General features: G+C 47.8%; 1 protein-coding gene across 1 annotated transcript in view; it reads left to right on the top strand.

Annotated features, from left to right (window-relative positions):
• Positions 1–21,275, top strand: part of FAM124A (family with sequence similarity 124 member A) — a 56,688-nt gene that overhangs the window by 22,056 nt on the left and 13,357 nt on the right. The window contains 1 exon segment of the mRNA XM_084768147.1: positions 10,508–11,241. Coding sequence (XP_084624273.1) covers positions 10,508–11,241 — 734 coding nt within the window.

Genomic DNA, 21,275 nt, shown 5'->3' with positions numbered 1-21,275 from the left:
CTACCCCCCCATGAAACAACAGCCTGACTCAACACTGAGGGGGGAAAAGAATCTATTGGGGGTAGCTCTTCCCACACCCCACACCCCAGGCTTTCATGCAGCAAGCATGGCGGCTTCGATTTGGAGACATCTGGCACGTTCCTAGACCGTCCTTTTAGGAATGGAGTCATTTAGTGGCTTGTAGATAATACTCCCAGATAGGTCTGGGTATTGCAAGGAGTCCACCAGAGGCTTAGCCACTGCTAGCAGGTTGGGGTAGCCTCTGTGGTCCCACATTTTTCAGCTTCCCCAAGATGCTGTTCAAAGCCTAGAGGAACACATGCAATTTGAGCACCCGTGCAGTGTTTATCTCATAGTGCTTCTGGGTGTGTCTTAGTCACAGTCACTGGCGCCTAAAGTAGGACCCTTCAGGTCGCCTTCCATTCTCACTATTATAAACACGATGGCCCGGAACATCCCTACTCAGTTCACATACATCCATTATGAGAGTGAACTCCTACCGCATAAAGATGCTCTGTTTGTAAAGCTCACGACCCCTTCTTCCATCACTATGGACCGTTTCACTCTCCCAGTGGCACCGAAGAGTAAGCAGATGCCTCATAAACATTGTGAGTTAATATGCAAAAGGAAATTATACATAACAGGTAGACACACACAGAGGCCCTGCTCGCAGGCATACTGTATACAGACAGTGAGCAAAAGTGCTCTGCGGAGTAGCTGGTAAACGCGGAGACTCTTGTGGTGTGGAGCTCCTCAAGTCGAAGTCTTTTCTGCTCCTGTCATTTTCACGAAGCAGCAGCTGCAGCCACAAGAGCATCAGGGCTATGAACAGGCTTCATGGAAAGTAGTTCCCACTGCAGTGGGCAGTTTCTGGTCTGCATCCCTGCTGCTGCTGCCTTTAATGCACAATGGGCTAGCAGATCAGAAGGGCTTGAGGAATGTTCACGAAGTCCCCAGGTCAGAACTGATGGAGGAGGCTCAGTCTGTAAGCGTCCTTCCTCCTTCCTTTCCTTTTTCTGCATGTTTCTTAAACTTGTTTTGTGTAGCATGGTAGTTATGGGTGGGGAGAAATGGCCCACCTGTCCTCACCCTCTCTTTTATCTTCATCTTACCTCTAAACCCCTTGTGGCATCATCACTCACATCTCGTAAAGAGAAGCTGAGTCCTTGAACCTGTGCGGGAAGAGCAGCATTCTTTTTTGCAGTTGTGAGTCTTTCGGCTATGGGTCTTTCTCTGCCCTTGTATAGTTAATCTGTTGTGGGCCCCAGGCTGGGGGACATTGAGGTAATATACGTCACAGTGGAGGAGGTGGGGGGCCCTTCTGTGAGATGGCAGCATAGAGGGGTCACCATCGCTTGCCATCGGTCACCATCCCCACCAGCAGTGCTATGGAGTAGAAAGCCTTGCCCTTCAGAACATTTCCTCCCTGTAAGGTGAAATGAGATAACTTCAGAATGGGGTTCTTGCATTTTTCTGTCTTTAAACCAATGAGCCAGGGATCTGCAGATTTGGGGCCTCCAGGTAGTAATAGACAAATTGTGGAAAAGGGAAATCTACATCCTTGCACTAATCCTCCCCGCAGTTAGGAAGTAATCATCTCCTGTGGGCATGTCAGTCTGTCTTTTTGGATTACATGGTATTGAGTTCCAAGGACAAGGATGAGCTGTTGTTATAGTGTTGAACGCTTGATCCTCACCTAGTGGCAATGTTTTCTACGGTTGTGGGACCTTGGTTATGGGTTATTCCCAGCCCGAATCCAGCCTGAGCTCTCTGATGATCCACTAAGATGTGAGCAACTCCATTCAAGCTTCCACACCACAGAGAGACTAGCCCTCACCAACAACCCCGCCATGAGAGAATCTGCCCTAACAACTCGTGAGCCGAAATAAGTCCTTTCTACCTTACGTTGTCTCTGTCAGGCATTCTGTCACAATGGTGATAAGTGAGTATGCAGCTTTGTCTCTTCCTTTGGATCTTTAGGGCCTTAACAGGCAGAGCTAAGGGACACTGAGGCAAAGGTTACAGCCCAGAAGTGCAGGCTGAGAGATACTCACTCGCTCGGCCTTTAGACCCAGCACTGACTGGTCCACCTGGGGAAACAGCCCAACCTCGTCTGTTAACAACAAGCCCAGATGAAATGTCCCCAGCTGCCTGTAGTTTGTATTTTTGTCCAGGCAGCTTTCTCTTCAGGTGACTCTTAAATGTGCAGGGACACTTGGGACAAGAACAGAGAACTTGTTGGTGCTGTCCTAAAGCTACCAAATGCTTGACTCCTCCACTGACTTTTTAGGCCAAAATAAGTCCCCAAGTTCCGTTCCCATGTTTCTAATTTGACCAGGAGCAAGGCCAACACGATGTGACAGCTCTGGTTTCCTGCACGAGCAGTCAAGATGCAATGTACTAGCATGCACATGGTGTCTTGTTTTTGAACAAATAAAATAGCAAGTTGTTTTTGAACAAATAACAAGCTCACCTATTGTTTAACGCCTGTCCCAAAAAAAATCCCCTTTGAGATAAATCTTTATTAATGTAATTGTGAAGATCCCATTCCTGGCTCCCTGTGATACTAGGGGGCCTGGAGTTCTGAAGTTAACAAGCCTGTGAGCTTGGTGATGGCTACCTCTCCCTTTGTCTGTTTTGTTGCACATAGATTTATTTGATTTCCTGAAACGGGGTGGATTTTAATTCTGGACTTGTTGCTCTGACACCCAGCTGCCACATTCTCAAATCTGTAATGTTGTATTAAGAACACAACTTTCTCAGGATGCCTGTGCTACAGGGGAACGTGTGTGCTTTAGAAAGAACTGAAATCTCTGAGCAGAAGGAAAGGTCTGGGGTATGAGGTGGTTTGGATGAAAATGGCCCCATACTTAGACTCATAGGGAGTGGCACTATTAGGTCTTGCTGGAGGAAGTGTGTCACTCAGGGGTGGGCTTTGGGGTTTCAAATGCTCAAGCCAGGCCCGATGTCACTCTCTCTTTTCCTGCTGCCTCCTGATATGAATGTAGCACCCTCAGCTCCTTCTCCAGCACCATGTCTGACTGCATACAGCCATGCCTCCCCATGATGTCAGTGGGCTAAACCACTGAAGCCATAAGCAAGCTCCAATTAAATGCTTTCCTTTGTAAGAGTTGCTGTGGTCATGGTGTCTTTTTACAACATGTACCCTAACTAAGAGATGGCACAATGCCACAGTCTCACAGGGCCTCAAACCAGAAGTTTTATACAGAGGGTCTCTTAGCATGTCACCAGGCAGAGTACCATGCTATGCCACAGACCTGTGTGCCTGCTCAAAAGCTTTCAAAATCATGGCAGTGTGTGGACTTAAAAAAATCTCTGTATGTTTGTTGCTAGCTGTCTTCATATTTCCTCAGACTAATTAATGGCCCTCTCAGAATCTGTGTCAGGCTATACCCATCCCAGGTCTCTTTTCTCAGCATTTTGTGGCTGCCTTTTTTTCTCTTCTCCCCTTCCCAAGGGATGTTTCAGAACTCGGCTTGAACAAGGCTTGCAAACACATTTAAGGTAAAACGGAAGCCCTTCCTCCAAGTGGAGGAGTGTTGTACTGTCGTCCGTCTGCCTCACCGGCTCTGAATAATCTCCTGGTCTCAGAAGGGCTCATTGTCCTGGCCTGTGACATTGTCTCTGTACCAACACTGAAAACTGAGAAGGGGCCAAGCTGTAGCTAGGGCATCTATCTTACAAAGGCTTGAAAAGGCCCAGAGAGCACAAAGATTCCTGAGTGTTCTCTGCCAAGGGAAAATGGAGGTTTCAGCTGAACCGCTCCAGCCAGTGTTCAGTTCTGAACTACAGAAAGTTGTAGGAGCTGAGACAAAGGGCGGAGCCACACTGCTGCACTCTGACTGAGCACACCTAGGAATTGCCCATGGTTGCTTCCCTGCCACTTTTATTATTGAAACGATAAGATTACCCACAATTGAGGAAAGCTGAGGTTTTTATCTTAACTCTCGGTAGCTTAAGGGGATTGCTCATGATTTTCTCATTAGTTTAGAGATGCAAATAATTGTCTTTTAAAAACACATTAAAAGCAAAGAAGGCGAGTTATTCATTACATTCCGGAGGAGTGGCTCTCCCAGGAAGGGGCTTGCTTCCTGATGCTGCCTAACGGGAGAGCGTGGCCCTCTGTGGGTTTTGTGTTTCTTATCACTAGGACCTTTCCCTCCTACCGTATGGCCTGTTCTGGGTTCAGGGTCAGCCCGTGCCCTGGGCGAGTCTGTTGCATGTCTCACCTGCGCATGTGCATCTAGTTGGCAGTGACATCCACACATGGCACAGTTCACTGCCACAGAGGGAGGCTTTAGAGAGGCAAGCAGAGATTCACTTACCCTCTTGTACCTTTCCTAAAACGAACAGCCCACAGAGCTGGCAGCGTGAGGCTCCTGAGTGGCCAGGGTGCATGGGGTGTTTATTGGTGGACATTTTGGCACTGGAAGGGTGCTGAGTGATTTGTTTAGTTGACAGTGCTTGGTTCGGGCTGCTCCCGTGGGTAGCAACCTCTTCCCGTGTACACATAGAATTCGTGTTTGCTAAGTACAGTAGCTGTTGCTGCTTATGTCGCTATTCACCGTGTTTCCTCCCACTAGAGCATGAGGTCTCTGAAGGCTAAGTCTCTCTCACTCTCCATTATGTAGCACCCAGCACATAGTAGATGCTCAGTAGGCATCCCTTAGTTAATAAAAGATTGCAAATGACTTGCCACTTGCCAGGGACAAACTGAGGGTGCAACCACAGTGAGAACATCAGTTGTTCAAAAAGCCAGGAAAGCAGATCTGAGTTTGTCATATGCTAAGACTAGTTCAGACAGTCACGTTGGAAGGCTAGATCCTAACATTCATCCAGACATGGCCACTGCCAGGAAGTAGGTGCTCTGGGGACTTCCAGTTTGTCAATTCTGAAAGGTGGGTTAATGCATCAAGAAGCAGATGGTGCGGACCAGTGCAGGTAAGGCTTGTGTGTGGCCCTCGTTTGGAGAGAGAGGTGTGAGAGACTCTATGCAGGTAGCGTTGAGACAGCCAAGCGTTGGTCTAGCATCCCAGGTCTGTCAACAAGCAGAAAGATCCTGGTCCCCTGCCTTCTCCTTCGTAGCAGAAAAGTACCGCCCAACCTGTCGTCTGGATCATAGGAGGATAACGCACTCAGATGAGCTAAGGAAGCTGGAGAGCAAGTCTGGAGCCCCAGCAGAGGACACTCATGTTCGGGACAAGGATAGGTTTATGAGGTGACAACAGAGTGACTGGGCAGGCTTGGGGTTCATTCAATAGCCCTTGTTCTTCTTTAGCTAAAGGGCCTTAACCAACTCAGCATTTTAGCCACAGAGTGGGACCCATAGGCCTCTAGCACTCTGGTTCAAAGATTAAATGAGATCTCATGGGTAAAGGCTTCCGGACGGTGGCTGACAAATAGTAAGCACTTAAGAAATGTTTACCATTGTCTATTTTTTTTTCTCTTGAGTTTAGGTGACAAAAAAAGAGGGGGGTGAGTGTCTAGAGGACAGAAGAGCATTGGGGAGGATGTAGGAAGCCGGGCTGGCTGCACATCCTTTTTCCTGGGAGAGCTGGCCTCACTTCTCCCTTCTTTATCATTTGAGCTGCTCCACGCTATCACGAGAAACACTGATCCCAGAGTCACAGGAGGAGACCTCCTTCTCCTTTTTGGAGACTTGGACTAATTGGAAGGCAGTCCTGTCCCTGCAGCAGCTCCCACAGTCATCGCGGTGTTACTAATTCTGTGTTTTGCCCTGATGGAACAGGTGCTCTGTGGGGTCCTTGGGAAAGACCGGTAATAGATATGATGAAGGCAGAGCACACGCTGGCACAGCATCTCTGCTTCTCCAGGGAGATCTAGAGGCTTTCCATGGCAATTAATTATTCACATTTTCTCTCCTTCCCCTCAAATACTTGGTTTCCTGCTCAGTGCCATAGAGACGCGTACATGTAACCCTAGTTCCCCGATGGCAGTTTAGAGCTGTCTCAGGGTCACATGCAGAGAGCAGCAGCAAGCTTACACATATCACTGCCAGTTCCCCAGAGCGGGGCAGGACCAGGACATCAGCCTCTCCTGGCTCTGGATTCCTGCAGCCCAAAGGCACTGCAGTCTCTGGACATGGCTTCCTCCTGCTTGGTGCAGGCTGCATTCTAACTTCTAGCCCTCAGCGGTGGAGTACAATGCTTTTCAGCCCAGCTCACTCTCCCAGGCTGGGCAGCCTGCCCTTTGCAAAGCTGTAAACCCTCTATGGTCCTTGCAGGCTTTAGCCTTTGTTCCTGCTCTCTGGGAAACCTTTCTGTGGCTGCAGGAGGTGGCTTAAGGCTGATGGCCAACAACTCTAGGAGTTTTAGGGAAATTTAGCTCCTACTCCCCTGGTGTCTTCATGCCCAGCCTCTCCTACCCACCTGTGGGGGATTTCTTGAAATCGGGTCTGATTTTTATTTCCTGGGTACCACCACCTGTGGCTCTGGCCTGCATTACCCTCCAGGCCATTGCTGAGAGGTAAAGACTTAGATGTGAGCCAAGAGGGAGGTGGCCTCTGGCATGCTTGTCCTCAGGAGACGTCAAGGCTAGAGGAAAGAAATGCAAATGAGTGTCTAAGACAGGAAGCTGGTGGCTGGGAAGGGCCACTGAGAGGGAGAGAGGAAGGTGGGGGTGCATGGCCAGACGTGGGTGAGAAAGGCAGTTGAGCATCCTGCTAGGATGTGGGTACAGCAGAGAGGAGGGATACAGGGGCTCATAGGCTTCTGTGCCATAGAGACGGCTCTGTTTCTGCTTTTGGTGCTCTTGGCGGGTAACTGGTTTCTTGCCTTGGTTTTCTGCTTTTCTAAAGTGCAGGCGGGCAGTGATCTCAGCCATTGCAAGGCACTAAATGAGCGCCTGTTCTCAGAGCTTTACCAAAGAGCTCCTGTTGCTTCACTCTGGGCCTCTGGCTATGTGTACACCCTGTGAGGGGTCTGGGTCTTAAAGGGGCCACCTCACTTCTCTGACAACTTGTTTTCCCAACATTCCTTCTGCTCCATCTACTCTTGTTCCCCTGACAGAAGCCATCTGTAATCCCTTGAACAAACTTCTTTATCGTTGTCTTGTTCAGAACCTTTCTGTCCTTTCCCCCATTTGGGTTGAAAATGGACTGGTGTTTTGCAAAGTCGTATACATCTGGAGCTGGGAGTTCCAGGCGGCCCAGCTACAGTTTGGCAGCTTTGGAGCCTGCAGCTGGGGGAGGGGCCTGCTGCGCCCTCACTGCTTCCGCTTTAGCTGGTGTCAGTGTGTGATGAAATGGAAGAAGCCAGGTAGACTGAAAGAGTCGGGGGGGGGGGGGGGGGGGATGACCAGAGCAACCCTGTGACTGCTCTCTAAACCAATCGCGGTGGGTTTTCATAATTCAGATCTGGATGGAAACACACACATCAGGTGTAGCCACACAAGTACAAAAACACCTTCTAAAAGCAGCAGATGCACCCTTAGATTCAGCCACCACCTCAGTGGCATCAAAGTCCAAAACCCAGGGGCAGCCTCCAGGAAATAACTAACAGGCCAGGCCAGGTAGCCTGGCAGAGCTCTTGGTCTTCTCCCTAGAACCTGCCTTTCTCTTCTGTTCACCCCTCAGTTAAACAGCACGTCACGGAGACATCAGAGCACTCCACACTCCTACTTTGTGTGCACTGCCCCGGGCCTGTGGGCCCCAAGGGTATCCGCCATGTCTCCAAAGCAGCCTGTGACAACACACTTCTATGCCTCCCAGTTCCATCTGCATCTTCAGTACTACCGAACAACCGTCATCTCCTGCCCCTTCACTCATGTGTTATTTCCCATGAGTCTTGGGGTCAACAATCTAACCTGAGTGAGCCAAATGTTTCCAACCATCTGTCTTTGTCTGATCTAGCCTGGGCTCAGCTAGGGTGCTCCTGCCCCATTCCCCGCCCAGACTCAGTGGAGTATTTTCTCCCAGAAAACATCCTGACATCTTGGGGCTGATTTGGATTAAAGTTGCTAAAAGCCCTCTGTACTGCTTGGACTCATGGGCCGTTGCTTGCTCTGTGCCTCACCCCAGTAACATTGTGAGGGCTGGTCTGTATCCCAGGTAAATATGACTCACCCATCCCATCCCTCTCATACTTGGCCAAAAAATGTCTGGCTCCACCTAAGATCAGTCATGTTCAGGTTACAGCGCACAGAACACGTTCACCTGGGCTCCATCACATTTAGGTAACGGCGCACAGAGCACATTCGCCTAGGATCCATCAGGTCGAGGTTACAGCACATGGAACACATTTAGATGGCCAAAGCTCTTTCTCAGGTATGGTTTCTGAACTGGCCACACACACCTCTGTGGCCACCAGTCCACCTCACCCCAGCTGAGAGCATCCTCATGGTTAAACACTCGGCCCTGTAGTTGGAGGTTGTCTTACTTACTTACTTACTTCCATTGCCAGGACAAAACACCATAGCCGAGGCAGCTTATAAAGGAAAGCATTTAAAATGGGGGCTCACAGTTCTAAAGGGTTTGTGATCATCAAAGCTGGGAGCATGGCAGCCAGCAGGCAGGCAGGCAGGCATGGCCCTGGAGCAATAGCTGAGAGCTTACACCTGATTACAAACACATGGAGTGAGGGAGCAAGGAAGGGAGGGAAGGAGGGAGGGGGGAAATGAGGAAAGAGGGGGGAGAGAGAGAGAGAGAGAGAGAGAGAGAGAGAGAGACAACTGGGAATGGCTTCAGCTTTTGAAACAAACCCACCCCCAGTTTCATACCTCCTCCCAAGGCCACACCTAATCCTTCCCAAACGGTTCCACCAACTAGGAACCAAGCCTACGTGCCCTTCTCATTCAAACCACCACGGGGCTGTCTGCCTGGGAACACAGGAAAGGTGACTGCTCCACTCAATATTTGTGAAATTCTGGGTGGTACCAAGTAGCTTTACCTGAGCGTACCTGCCTCACCACTTTACCTCGCTCCTAAGCGCAGCCCCAGTGTGTTGTACCCATCCTCTGGGTGTTCCCTCCTATGTCTGCAACAGATTCTTCCAGTGAGAGTGAGCTTTGTGCTGGATGCCTCAGCTGCAGACTAGTGTGGACTCCCCTTTCTGCCTGGGTGCTCCTCGCCCTACTCAGTGCCAAGCACATAGGACAGAGACCTTAAAAGTCCATTAAATGTATAAACAAAACAGACCGAAGAAATTTGCAAAACGAAAGATGGGGGGGCGGGGTTTCAGGAGGCACTGGTGGGTCAGGCATTGTGGTCATTTTAGGAAACCCACAACCACCTAGCTATAAGCTGCCGCGTCTTCTCTTGCAGCCTTGTTGAGAAGGAAGCTTGGTTCTCCAAGTAGGGGTCTGGTGTCTAAAGAAATGAAGCAAGTCTGTTATGCATGGCGTCCAACCAAAGACATATGTGTGTATCCAGTTGAATGGTCCCGGTGAAGGTCCGCGCCATCTGCTCTTTGTTAGAAGTTTGAGAAGGATAAACAAGATGGCTAAGTGGGTAAAGGTGATAGCTGCCAAGCCTGACCAGCTGAGTTTGAACCCGGGGACCCATATGGTAGGAGGAAAGTGGGGACCCCAACATGTCCTCTAGACTTCACCTCCCACACAAATAATTCAATAAACTCTGAAAAGAAGTTCAGGAACGTTCCCGTGATAAGATTTCTTCTACGGAGCCCTAACTTCCTGTTGGCCCCCATCCCAAGATGCAGCTCTGTTTCATTCACTATAGACACACGTCACACTGAATTTGCATTTTTACATCTGTCTGTGTTCCCCACCTAAGTCATGAAAGTCTCACTCGTGGCTGTGGTCATGTGAAAAGCTGCAGCCCGTGGCGACATGGGTTGTGTAACATGTAAGTCCAAGACAGCACTCTTCATTCGGAGTCTTCCTAAACAGACTTGTACATGTCAGCTGCTCAAACAGTGTGGCAGCCATAAACTCAGCTGTTGTCAGGTCGGATAACAGAGCTGAGATGACAAGTTCAGGCTAGTTTTGATCTAACATTATTAAATCCCTATGGCAAGAAGCACATGTGTAAAGGGGCTCGTGAGCACACCGGGAGTCTTTTGGAGTCAAGAGAAAGGGCTTCTCTTATCTAGAAGAAGCTACACAGCCTGGTGGGCAGAACCAAGGTTTTTCCTAACACTGCCCAACGTACAAAGCAACAACCCTTTTTTTCCTCTCTAGACTTTGGGTTCACAAAAATCTAAGAGCATGGATTCCATTCAGTTAGAATTTAGCTGCTCTTCCTGCCAAAGCAATATATATTGTTACTGTTTTCCCTTAGCAGAATACTTATGATGTCATACACTCACCCATCCATCCACTCACTCACCCACATACCCATTTTCCCACACATCCATCTATCCACTCAACCACTGGCCCACCTATCTACCCATCCATCTACCCATCCATCCATCCATCCATCTACCCATCCATCCATCCATCCACCCATCCATCCATCGGTCTACTCAACCACCCGTTCATCCATTCATTCATTCCTGTGTGCTCCCAGGTGAGCTTTCTGTGGAGGAAGCACAGGACCCTTTCCTGGTGAGCATCCACATCATCGCAGACCCAGGGCAGTCCCAGCCGCTGCAGGAGGCCATCGACAAGGTTTTGGCGTGGGTTCACCCTGACCTCCCACTCTTCCGAGTGTCTGAGAGGCGCACAGGCCGGCGAAGGCGGAAGTCCCCCAAGGGTGCGCAGCCGGCGCTGGCCGTGGTGCTGTTCCTGCAGGAGGCGTACGGAGAGGAGCAGATCCTACAGGTGCACCGGGTGCTGCAGAGGCCTCCTTGGCGCCACCACCACACAGAGCGTGTGCAAGGCCGATTCCTACCCTACCTGCCCTGCAGCCAAGACTTCTTCACTCTGGCTCCCGGAACCCCGCTGTGGGCCATCCGGCCAGTGCACTACGGCAAAGAGATCGTGCGCTTCACCATCTACTGTCGCCATGACACCTACGCAGACAGCCTCCGCTTCTATGAGCTGATCCTGCGCCGGAGTCCCAGCCAACGGAAAGCAGACTTCTGCATCTTCCCCATCTTCTCCAACCTGGATGTGGACATCCAGTTCTCCCTGAAAAGACTGCCCTGCGACCAGAACCCGGTGCCCACCGACTCCTCCGTGCTGGAGTTCCGCGTGAAGGACATCGGGCACCTGGTGCCCCTCCTTCCCAACCCCTGCAGCCCCATCAGCGAGGGGCGCTGGCAGACCGAGGACCATGACGGCAACAAAATCCTTCTGCAGGTACAGAGGTCATCTGACGCCTGTCTGTCTGTCTGTCTGTCCGTCCGTCTGTTTGTCTGTGGTCTGTTGTACCGGAAAGCCACGGAGAAGTTACAGAGCCGTAAGTTAGGGCAAAGAGAGTTCAATGGCTTTGCCCATCCTAGACCAGTAGTGTGTCCCACACCCTGCAAGCAAGAGCTGAGGTGGGAAGATCTCGGGCCTCCACAGACAGGGGAGCAGTTACTCCAGGTGTCACCCCAAGTTGAGCAGCTCTCTGAAGGTGGGCGCTGGAGGGCTTCTCACCTGGAGAACTTGCCAGTAGCTTGCCCTTAATCCAATCTTTCACACCCGGGGAGGTTTTCCCAACTGTATTCTCCGGATCTACAAGACAAGCCCAGGTTTTGAAATTTGTCTAAAGGGAAGATTTTTGCTTCTTCTCTACGCTCCTCCCCCCAACCCACTGTCCACACTTGCTGCCACGGGTTGTTAAGATCAGTGATCTGTTGGAAAGTGGCCCAAGAAGGTCACCTTCGGATGACTGCTGTTTATAGGAACGCTTTGATTTTTAGAAACCAGAGAGTGTGGCTTTGTCACTGAATACACTGAACCCTAGCCTTTGCTCTCTGATCCTCTTTCAAATGTGAGAAAAACAATTCTGCACTTGAATACTGGCAGTGTTTTATGCAAAGTGTGACCGTTACACCAGTACAAGTTAAAGGGATCGTGTTTGTACTAAAGGGCCCAATGGATGTGATGGCTGCTGAGGACTGTGTGTGCAAAGGGATGTGATGGCTGCTGAGGACTGTGTGTGTGCAAAGGGATGTGATGGCTGCTGAGGACTGTGTGTGCAAAGGGACGTAATGGCTGCTGAGGACTGTGTGTGCAAAGGGACGTGATGGCTGCTGAGGACTGTGTGTGTGCAAAGGGATGTGATGGCTGCTGAGGACTGTGTGTGCAAAGGGATGTGATGGCCGCTGAAGTTAGCACTCTCTTTCCACAGTCATGAATGGTCTGTAGATCCTTCTAGTAACAGAAATGAAAGAACAGTGTAGAAGGCTTGGCCTGGCCTGTGACTCAAATGAAACACTGAAAGATGTCAAAGGTGATCTACACATTTCAGTGACTCTAAAGTCTATACAGGTGCAGGCTTTTGAAGATAAGAAATATTTGAAACAGAAAGAAAAAGTATTCTTACTTTGGGACTAAATCAGCCAGTTTAGCAGCAGTATGGTAAATGCCACAGGCAAGGGCAGCAAATAGCACCTCCCAGGTTTTTAGAGTGGTCTCTGTTCACCTATAGAAACCAGCCTCCCACTCTAGCCCGAAGCAAACACCTATGTCTTTTAATTAGTTTCCAAAGTAAAAATTTATATTTCAGTCTTTAACAAAATTAAGATAGTTGAGTCACAAGGGGAAGGGCACTGAAGAAAGTAGTTTTATGCACAGTGTACCTTTTGTTTAAGTTTCTTTATTTCTTGCATTATATAATTTTAATTAATTCATTAATTTAGTTTAATTGCATTCCAATTGAAGATTCCCCCCATCCTCTCTTCCCAGTCTCTCCTTCTTCCCTCCCTTTCCTCAACCCCCTCCTCTCTTTTTCCTCAGAGAAGAGGAGCCCTGCCAAGGATATCAGCCTACCTTGGCCTGTCAAGTTGCAGTAAAACTAGGTGCTTTTTTTTTTTTTGCAGCAAGTATTTCTTTTTTCTTTTATTTTATTTCTTTCTTTTTTGAAAGATTTATTTATTCATTATGTATACACTGTTCTGCCAGCATGTGTGCCTGCATGCCAGAAAGAGGGCAGCAGATCTCATTATAGATGGTTTTGAGCCACCATGTGGTTGCTGGGAATTGAACTCAGGACCTCTGGAAGAGCAGTCAGTGCTCTTAACCACTGAGCCATCTCTCCAGCCCTGGCACCAAGTGTTTCTACATTAGTTACTTTTCTCATTTCTGAGATAGCAACTTAAGGGAGGAAGGGCTTATTTTGGCTCACGGTGTGAGAGTGCATAGAGCCCATGTGTCGGGGAGGGCGTGGCCGCAGGAAGCTTGAAGCTGTGGCCTGAGAAGGTTGAGGCTGCCCACCCACATCTCAGCAGAGGAGGGAGCACAGAGACGTGAGTGTGCCCAGGTGGCTTTCTCCTTGTTCTTGGTTTCATTTGGCGTGGGACCCCAGTCGAGACAATGAATGGCGCCATCCACATTCAGACAGGGTCTTCCCTCCCCAGTGAGACCCCAGTCAGAGTGTGGAAACACTTTCACAGACACCTCTGCAGGCATGAGCAGACCAATCAACTTGAGAGTCCAAATTAGCCATTCCAGTTCCCTGAAACTCTTTTTTTTTTTTAAGATAAGATTTTTTTGATCAGTGGGTGTGTTTATATATACCCTGTAGAAAATCTTGCTTGGATAGTTTTCCTGTTGCCTTGCTCAAATTGAGATCACACTTACCTTCTCCCCAACTCCACTCTGTCCAAACCCTGTATTGGCGCCTCTTCCTCCTCTGTAACTCTTGTCAAAGAAAGGGATTACTTGACTTTTGTTTTTTCTATAAACAACTCGTCCCCTTCCTGAGCTCAGGACGGATGGTACCTAGTCAAATCAAGGTTTGGAATGGCTATGGTGTCTTCTTTTTTGAGTACTCATAAGTAGATACCACATTTTTAAAGAGACTTAAGATGACTGACAAATATACATACTAAGCAAAAAGAATAATAGCAACTAGATACAGAAGAATTTGAAGTAAAGAGTAATGTTGATGTGGTTATGAGCCTCTGCTGTTCTTCCCGAAGGACCCAAGTTGGTTCAGAGCATCCACGTCACCTGGTTCACAAGCACTTGTACACTCAGCTCCTGTGAGTCCAACAACAAATCTCTTAGGGCCTCCTCGCACTTGTGCACTGACACACACACACACACACACACACACACACACACACACACACAATAAATAAAAAGAAATCTTTCTGAGGCATAAAAAGCAAAGCGTCCTGCCACAAAGAGTTGCTACCTGTCAACGTGAGCTTCGAGGCAGAGGCCTGAGAATGTCTTCCTTGTGAGATACGGTCACCTGCACAGTAGCTGCTTTAGTCATTTTCTTTCAGCCTGGACGATGACTAGACACTCAGTCCTGGATACTAATCCAGCCACGGTACCCACAGCTGTAACTAACTTCCATAGCATGGCTTACGTCATACACAGCTGGGATCGTTAGGTCATAAGGAAATTACATCGTGCCTAACTTTAACCAGTTGGTCATTCAGGCTGCCTTCTCCATGCTAGGCACTGCAGTCTGTGAATGCAGCCAGACAGAAGTCCCTGCGTTAGTAAGATTAATTTCTGGGGCGGAGGGGGACAGAAAACAGACAAAGAAATATAATAAAACTTATGCCATGTTAGGAGGTACAGAATGGGGGGATTATTGATCCATCACATCTAAGAGTTTTCAGCACTTTAGTCAAGCAAGTCTTGTCCTTGTGTATGCTAAGATTTCCTGTTAACAAACCCAAAAACTTTGGAAACATGTATAAACCTCCTTTGGGACAAAATGGCCATAAGCCATTGTTTTCTAATTTAGTTTTCTTCCTTTGCATAGTGTATATTATACCAAAAAAAAAAAAACAGTCTTTTGAAAAATTCCAAAATGTAGGTTCTTAGTGTCTGAACCTAGTGTATTGCTTAGCTGAAACCTTTGCGGTGAGAATTACAAGTAGGTCTGTAACCGCTTAGAGGAGGATGACCTCCTGAAAAGCAGAGGAAAAGCCTGGGGCTGCAGAGCCAGGCTGCGCCTTAGTCATTGCCTGTTGCTGCTTATTCCGTATAGCTTTCTAAAGCGCTAGGTTGCTCCGGCTTCTTGTTACATAAGGTCCACGTAAATAGCAAGTGTTCTCCTTTCCTGAGTGGGTGGCATTCGTGGAATGGAAATATAACTTAGCTGTTTATGAGAAGCTGCTTCTATTGAAGCACTTAAGTGGGGCTTGAGGATCAGGGTGAAGTTGCCCCTTCTGTGGCAGGTGCCAGTCAGTGCCATATTTTCTCAAGACCTCCCCTCCCCAACGGACCTTGGCTGACAGCCCCTCTACCACATTCACAGCTATAGCGATGTACCGTGTTGGAGTCCAGCCTCCTTAACTATAGCTGATGTACCGTGTTGGAGTGACCCAGTCCAGCCTCCTTAACTATAGCTGATGTGCTGTGTTGGAGTGACCCAGCCCATCTTCCTTGGCTGTACCTGGTGTACCGTGCTGGGCTGGCCCAGGATGCCTTCCCTGGCTGTAGCTGGTATGTTCAGATTGTCTGCGCACCTGGCATCACATAGACACTAGGAACTAGAATTTGGAAAGAAAAATTACTCTCCCTTCTGGTGACTGAAAGCTGCACATGCAAAACTTGGGATCAGACAGCAGCTTGTATTTTCCACCAGGGATGGAAAACTGCCCCACTTTGGGTGGAAGGAACGGTTCTCACCTGCAGAGAGGAGACCAGAGAATTGTAAGACAAAGGTCTCACATAGCGCTGTAGCTCCACGTAGTCTGGAACTTGTGTGCAGTCTCGCAGCTACAGGTAGCTCCTCAGTGTATTAGCTACTTTTGTCATGGCTGTGACAAAAACACCTGACAAGAAGCAACTTGTCAGGGAGGAAGGGTTTATTCTTATAGTTCAAGGGGCTGCAGTCCACCATGGTGGGGTCGCAAAAGCAAGAAGCAGCTGGTGACATTGCCTCGGAAGTCAGGGAGGAGAGATAGACCAGAAAAGAGAGTGGGGTTATCGTAACCTCCAAACTGACCCCCAGTGACCCCCTTCGTCCAAAGAAGCTTCACCTCCTAGACGTGTTTGTAACCTTTACAAACACTGTCGTCAGCAGGCTGGTGGGGCGGGGCACCAAGTGTTCAAACACCCGAGCCCACGGGGGACATTTCACATTCAAAACACGGTGCTCAGTGCAGCTGTGGTTCGACCTCAGATACATGAGTGCTCCCTTCTTCACAGTGCGGGGTGGGTTTTGTTGTTGATAACCAGAGGAGGAATGCATTTAGTTTTTGTAAACAAAACTCAGTGCTGACCTCCATCCTTCTAGAGAACTATTTATAAGAAAGGAGGGATGCCTGGGACTAAAAAATACAAAGAGGCCTGGCCTGGACATAAACTGCAGTTAAAAGGCGGCCTCTATGGAAAAATAACAATGTATTATATTGACCCACAATTATTCAATGTGGTCTCTTTATGAGGAAATGAACTTCTCATTAAGTTTTACAAAGTGTTTTCCTCCACTGCAGACACATTAAAAAGTGATTATGCATATAGGCTCCCAAACAGTTGGTCACCCAGTCTAGCAGGGAGGGTCTCAGGTTAGATATCAGGAAAATCAAATACTTTGGTTGGCCTGGCCCTCTTCAGCCATGTGTGCTGACTGCCACTTACCTGTGACCTTATAAAGTCTAAGGATACCAGAGGACAACCCTTCAAAATCAAGTGTTCTTTAAATTTTTTATTTACTTTTATTGTGTGTGTTTGGCTGCCTCACCTGTATGTATGCCTGCACACCCCATGTGTGAGTGCCCAGGAATGCCAGGGAAGAGCATCAGCTCTCCTGGGTCTAGAGTTACAGACAGTTGTGAGCTGCCATGGGGGTGCTGGGACTCGAACCTGGGTCCTGGAGAAGCACCCAGAGCTCTTAACCACTGAGCCATAATTCCAGCCCCATGAAGTGTTCTGCTTCTTTTTTAAAAGATTTATTTATTTTTGTATATGAGTGCTATATTTGCCTGTATGCCTATATGACAGAAGAGGGCACTGGACAGTTGAAGGCATCAAATCCCATTATAAATGCTTGGGAGCTACCAGCTGGTTGTTGAAAATTAAATTCAGGGCCTCTGGAAGAGCAGACAGTGGTCTTAACTGTTGAGCTATCTCTCCACCCTAGTGTTCTGGCACTTAATAGGATTCTAAAAGAAAAATGGCCTCTGTCTCTTGTCAATACCCATTCCCAATGCGGTACTCAATAGATGGTAAAACTCATCTGGATAAAGTACAGGCGCTTTGAGTCCAGCCAGTTGTCATCGAACTCAACAATTCTCCTGTTCAGTGTGAGGACTGGGTTGTTTCAGAGAGCAACAATGTGTGTGTGTGTGTGTGTGTGTGTGTGTGTGTGTGTGTGTGTGTGTGTGTGTTATACTGGCAAATTGCCATGTGTTGTTCGAACTTACTTAGAGGCTGTCAGCAGAGATGAGATTTGGCCCTCGCACCTCAGACCTCAGCATGTTTGCCTCAAAGTGTCCTCCATAAACAGCCCACAAATGAAGACAGTGTGCCCTTGAGAACACCTAAGGAAGAGAGTGTTTCCAACAGAAGCCATTCATCTCATTGTAAAAGCAACTAATGGGATGCTCGCTCATGGGGAGGGGAGAGCGGCTCCTCTTCCTAAAGCCATTAGTAGTAACTGCACGCCACAGGTATCATAGTGCTCCCTTGGTTGGGTTCTTCTGGGTGTTATAAACCTCAATTTAATAATTTTTGTTATGTGTCTGCTGCTTCTCTCTAGCTGCCTCTTAGACTCACTTCAAAACCCAAACCACAGTTATGGTAAATGACTCTACGTATTATATAAAGTTATGAAGACCGTAATGTTTAGCTGGGAATTTACACAGCCTCATAGTCTAATGGCACATACATAGATAATGTTAATTTATTACACTATCCTATGTGTTTAGTTTGGCTCGGCTTTTTCTTATTGAGGTGATGTTACAAAGCACTATCCTCTAAGCCAGCCACCATCTTCTGGCTTCAGCTGTGTCTACTTGCAGACCATCGCCACAGCTGGGCTGTTTGTCTACTGATGCTCCTTCATAAAACAATAGGTTGGGCAGGGTCACTAGACCACCACCTCAGAACTAGCCACTCCTCCTAGGCAGTTGTATGTAATTCCATCCTAATTACACATGGCCTCAAGGTTTGGAGGACCAGTGAGAGAGTGTAGGCAAGGGAGAGAGGACTCCGTGTCTGTGAGAAGCCAACATTCACACTGGGCAAAGGCTTTCTAATGCAGCTGTGCTGGGAGTTCCCTCATACTTCTGTAATAATCCCTTACCCATGTTCTGGAAGAAAGCCCATTAAACTTGTTGGCTTCCTGGGGTGAAATCAAGCTCTGGCTTGTCACTGGGACTTCATGAGGAGAGAGTATAGGCAATGCTTAGTTTCTTCCACTCCCAAGGAGGGAAAAATTCACATCAGAGAGTAAATTTATTTGTTGATGTCTGTGCCTCATGGTATTAAGGGGGGGCGAGGAAGTAAATGATTTTAGCAAAGATGGGTTTGTATATATAGAAAAGGCAGGCAAGTTACGAAAGTGCGAGAGCATTATTTAAAGTGTGTAAAGAATGAGACTTGCAGACGATGTGTACGATATTAAAATGTCTGAAGCCAAAGTCTAACTCACTGATGTCAAACCTCTGCTTAGACCAGTGGAGCTGTTGATTGGCTCGATTTAAATAAAAATGCATAGTTAATCAAGTTTAGTTGGAAATGGCTTTTTTGCCCAAGCTTCATCTAAATATTTGCACAGAAGTTACAGTACCTGATAGGAATAAATAATCTTCTGTATGGTCCAAACCCATGTCTGGAGGCTATGCTGTTGTGTCTGAGGAATTCAAAAAGGAGGAGCTCAGTGAGGTCCCAGGAAACTGTAGGACATCTCAAGTGTCGTGTATCTGTGGCAAGGCACCACGTCTCTTGTTCAAGAAGGCCATGGAGACCCCCACTTGGTGATTTCTATCCATTCAAGTCTCCAGAGAAGAGGGTCAACACAGAGGAAAATTTCCTGAGTGCTTCCAAGTGAAGCCATGGTCAAGCAAGGCCTTTAACTCATCCTTAAATAAAGGGAACAATTAGCAAAAGGAAATCCAGAGGAGCCAAAGGTCCCTAACAAACCCAAGTGACCCCTGAGGACCAGATTCTCTACTGTCCTCAGTAGTAAAAAGGTGGCTAGCTAGGAGTGGTGGCACACGCCTTTAATCCCAACACTCAGAAGGCAGAGGCAGGTAGATCTTGTCGAATTCAAGGTCACCCTGATCTATAGAAAATTCCAGGACAGCCAGGGGACATAGACTTTGTCTCATAAATCAAACAGAACATAGTTAGTTAATGACCACCTACACAGTCTTAAACATCCGGCAGGAAATTATAATCAAAGACTAAAATGATTGGTGCCCAATGAATTACACTCTGCAAATATTATACATTGGTCTATATAAGATATCCTCTACACAACTCTGTCTTCCCAATGAGTTTTCTTCTTGATAAAAACAATAAATGGGGGCTGGAGAGATGGTTCAGTGGTTAAAAGTGCTGTCGACTCTTCCAGAGGTCCTGAGTTCAATTCCCAGCAACCATGTGGTGGCTCACAGCCATCCATAATGTGATCTGATGATAAAGTACTCATAGATAATGAATAGAATTTGAAAAAAAATGTTGCCTAGACAAAATACTTCAGACCTGAGCTCAATTCAGTACTTTAGTAACTACCTTCAGTCAGGAGAGATAAGCCCACTACCGTTTCAATCTTTAAAAAAAAAAAAAGCCATGATGACATGATGAGATGTCTTCCCTTTCTCTCTAGAAGCTTCCAGGAGGGACACCACAAGTGATTCTAGCTATCTAACAGCCATCAGAGTGACTAAAAAACAGATTCTGGGTTGGCCATCATTGAGTGAAGCCTTGGAGACCAAAGAAAATGAGGATTCCAAGTAGACGGATGCTCTTGTGAGCCCATCACAAGAGTCTAATGGACATGGATTTAGACATAGCCTGTGTTCTGGTTTGTCTTCATTCCCTGATGCACTCGTTATCTTTTTGTCAACTTGACAGAAACTAGAGTTCTCTAAATAAGGGAAGCTCAATTAAGGAGATGTCCTCCCATCAAAGTAGCCTGCAGGCAAGCCTGGGGGCCATTTTCTTCATTGATGATTGATGTGGAGGAGCTCAGCCCACTGCAGACTGTGCTGTCACTGAGCAGGTGACCCTGAGGTGTATAAGAAAACAGAGAAATCCAGTAAGCAGCTCTCTTTCATGGCGCCTGTTTCAGTGTTTGCCTCCACATTCCTACCCTGATTTCCCTTCATGGTTTGCTATAATCTGTAAGCTAAAACAAACCCTCCTCCCTACACATACAGAAAGAGGAGGGATGCAGACAGTTGAAGAAACATTAATAAAAAGGACAAAAAGGAAGGTTCCAGAGTGTGATCATCATTAGAGACAATGTGATAGCCTCCTAATGTTACTGAATCACATGAGAAGATGGAGTCTAGCCAGAACTAACAGTCTGTTCTTTAGACACAGTCTCAGACTCGTCCTGAAGTTGTGGTGTGACAGGGCTGCCCCTGTGTCTGCTGGAGTGGGAGAATCCAAGGAGCTAACCTTGTCATCACATTCCCTTAGACCAGATGTCTACCCTTGGCACAGTCACATAGGTGGCAGAAACGGGATTATATGGCATGAACACACAGAACCAGGACGTTGGGTGGATGTGGAGACTGGAGGTTTACGGGCCATGAATGATGCTGTAGGTCCGTGGTAGCCAGAGACGGAACCTACACACCTTACAAGGCGTTTTGAGGTCTTAGTCAGTGTTCTGTGAGATACCATGACCAAGGCAAGTCTTATTATTTCTATAAAGAGCATTTAGTTGGGTGCTGGCTTACAGTTTCAGAGGTTTGGCCCATTATCATCATGGCAGCCTGCAGGCAGACATGGTCCCAGAACAGTAGCTGAGAGCTACATCCTGATCCACAGGATGAGAGAGTGAAAAAACGGAGAAACGGAGTCAAAGACAGACAGACAGACAGAGGGAAAAATGCTGGGCCGGGTGTGGGCTTTTGAAACCTCAAAGCCTACCACCAGAGACACACTTCCTCTAACGAGGCCACGCCTCCTAATCCTTCTGATTTCATCAGAGAGTCCTATTCCCTGCAGAGGAACCATTCCCAGTATGTTAGCTTATGGGGGCCTTCCTTAGTCAAACCACCACAAAGGTCCATTCGTGCAACCACTTACAATCCCCA

The sequence above is a fragment of the Acomys minous genome, assembly GCF_964271855.1.
Source record: "Acomys minous genome assembly, chromosome: 18".
Lineage (NCBI taxonomy): Eukaryota > Metazoa > Chordata > Mammalia > Rodentia > Muridae > Acomys > Acomys minous.
The sequence above is the reverse complement of the archived record's forward strand: the minus strand, read 5'-3'. Positions and strand labels throughout refer to the sequence as shown.